Source organism: Bison bison, unplaced genomic scaffold (genome assembly GCF_000754665.1).
Source record: "Bison bison bison isolate TAMUID 2011002044 unplaced genomic scaffold, Bison_UMD1.0 scf7180017864487, whole genome shotgun sequence".
Lineage (NCBI taxonomy): Eukaryota > Metazoa > Chordata > Mammalia > Artiodactyla > Bovidae > Bison > Bison bison.
The window spans coordinates 9,442,938-9,444,914 of record NW_011495047.1 but is presented as its reverse complement, the minus strand read 5'-3'; the positions used below and the strand labels follow the sequence as shown (position 1 = coordinate 9,444,914).

The following is a 1,977-nucleotide window of genomic DNA, read 5'->3' as shown; positions in this document are numbered from 1 at the left end:
CCCCACCCCCGCCCCGCCACAATCTGTGTTCCTGGTCCAGCAGCCTCCCCTCCCTGTCCCCTGTTCCCAGTCCCCAGTCGCCAGGCAGCTGAAGGCCAGTAGGGTGCGGGTGTGAGGAGGAAGAGACCTTCTCCCACCGCCCTCCCCAGCTTCCCCCAGGCCCAGCCCCAAGAGTGACGGCCTAGAGACGGCCTCCGGGCCTGGCGGACAGGCGGCTGGCAGCAGGCGGCCAGCTGCCACAGCCGTGCCAGGCTCTGTCACTGACTGATTAACTCCGCTGTCTCCCAGACCCTTGCAGCATCAGGGTCAAACAAATTGTTTTCACGCTTCGTCAGAGGTTTACTTAATTAGTTCATTTGCAATTAGATCTCTCTGTAGCTAGGATTTTAGCAAAGACATCAAAGGAGGCTGACGAGAAGGCGGCTTCCTCCGTGGCCCTGTTTTTTTTTTTTTGTCTGGCTCCCTTCTTTGTATGTCATGGTCTGTCTGCTCTCCAGGCTGTGGGCGGGATTAGAGGAGGGGAGGGGAGGGTGGTGACAGCAGGGCGACCAGGGCCAACTTTCTCTTGTCCGCCCCCTCCTCCCCACCGGAAGACACCTCAACACAGAACACGCTCTGGACGACCGGAGCACGGCCCAGTGCCGTGTGCAGATGCAGGTGGTGCAGCAGCTGGAGATCCAGGTGTGGCCCCAGGCTGTGGGGGCAGGGCGCGGGGGGGCTCCTGCAAGGGTCATCTTAGGCTCTCAAGGTCTGTGAACACAGCTGGATTCTGAGGCGGGAGCCAGGGTTGGGGGCCACTCTGCTGGGAGGTCCCAAAGAGATGCATACTAATAAAAACAACAAAAATAAACAGGAATAGCTAACATATTCAGCACCTGTTTGTGCTATGCTAAACATCTAGGTGACTCAAGGAATCCTCTGAATGACCTTATATGGTGGGTACTATTATTATGCCCGCTTTGTGTGTGCGCAGTCGTGACCAACTCTCTGCAACCCCATGGACTGTAGGCCACCAGAGTCCTGGCCCATGGAATTTTCCAGGCAAGAATACTGGAGTGGGTAGCCATTTCCTACTCCAGGGCATCTTCCCAACTCAGGGATCAAACCTGTGTCCCTTTGCATTTGCTGCGTTGGCAGGCAGATTCTTTACCAGTGCGCCACCTGGGAAGATGCTATACCCACTTTACAGACATAAACAGAGGCACACAGAGGTGCAGCCTCTGGTCACTCAGCCAGTGGGTAGCAGAGCTGGGATTAGAACCAGAGCAGTCTGGCTCCAGAGTCCACGCTCTACAGCCTGGAATACTTCGGAGGCTACTCGGGACAGTCCCTGAAGCAGCCAACCAATGTTTACCCACTGCCTTCCAGTACCCAGCAGAGCACCTTGGCGTGAGAGGGTGGTTGTGAAAGATCCGTTGAATTTATGAATAGGGGTGAATGAATCATCCGTCCATTCCTGTATCCCCATTCAGTGTGTGAGGGCACTCACACACAAGTGCTGCTGAACTTCAGCCACGGCCTCTGCCCTTGACGGGGAGAAAAGGCGTGTGCTGTTGGGGAGAAGTGGGCACTGACGGGCAGTGGCTGTGCTGGGCTCCAGGCCGGGGACAGAGTCAGGATAAGTGGGGAGGGTTTCACGGAGCAGGAGACGGAGGGAGACACCGGGGGGCAGGGATGAGAGGTGCTAGAGATGGGGGTTTGGGATGTGGAAGGGGAAGAGGGCCCGGCTGCCCCTAGCACAGGTCCCCGCTCACCGCCGGCCTCTCCACAGCTCGCCAAGGAGAGCGAGCGGCTGCAGGCCATGATGACCCATCTGCACATGCGGCCCTCGGAACCCAAGCCCTTCAGCCAGCCAGTGAGTGACTCTCCCCTCCCTGCGGCTCTCAGAACCGCACGCCCCCGGCCCCTCACTGGGGGCCCCCGGCTCAGCACCCTGCCCCGTTGCTCACAGCTGAACCCAGTCCCCGGCTCCTCCTC

The 1,977-nt window shown here is 58.7% G+C and overlaps 1 protein-coding gene across 1 annotated transcript in view; it reads left to right on the top strand.

The window, feature by feature from the left end:
• The window catches only part of FOXP4 (forkhead box P4), a 35,490-nt gene that overhangs the window by 24,273 nt on the left and 9,240 nt on the right, over nt 1–1,977 (top strand). Inside the window, exons 9-10 of the mRNA XM_010863252.1 lie at nt 594–681; nt 1,772–1,950. Coding sequence (XP_010861554.1) covers nt 594–681; nt 1,772–1,950 — 267 coding nt within the window. The remainder of the gene's footprint in view (nt 1–593; nt 682–1,771; nt 1,951–1,977) is intronic.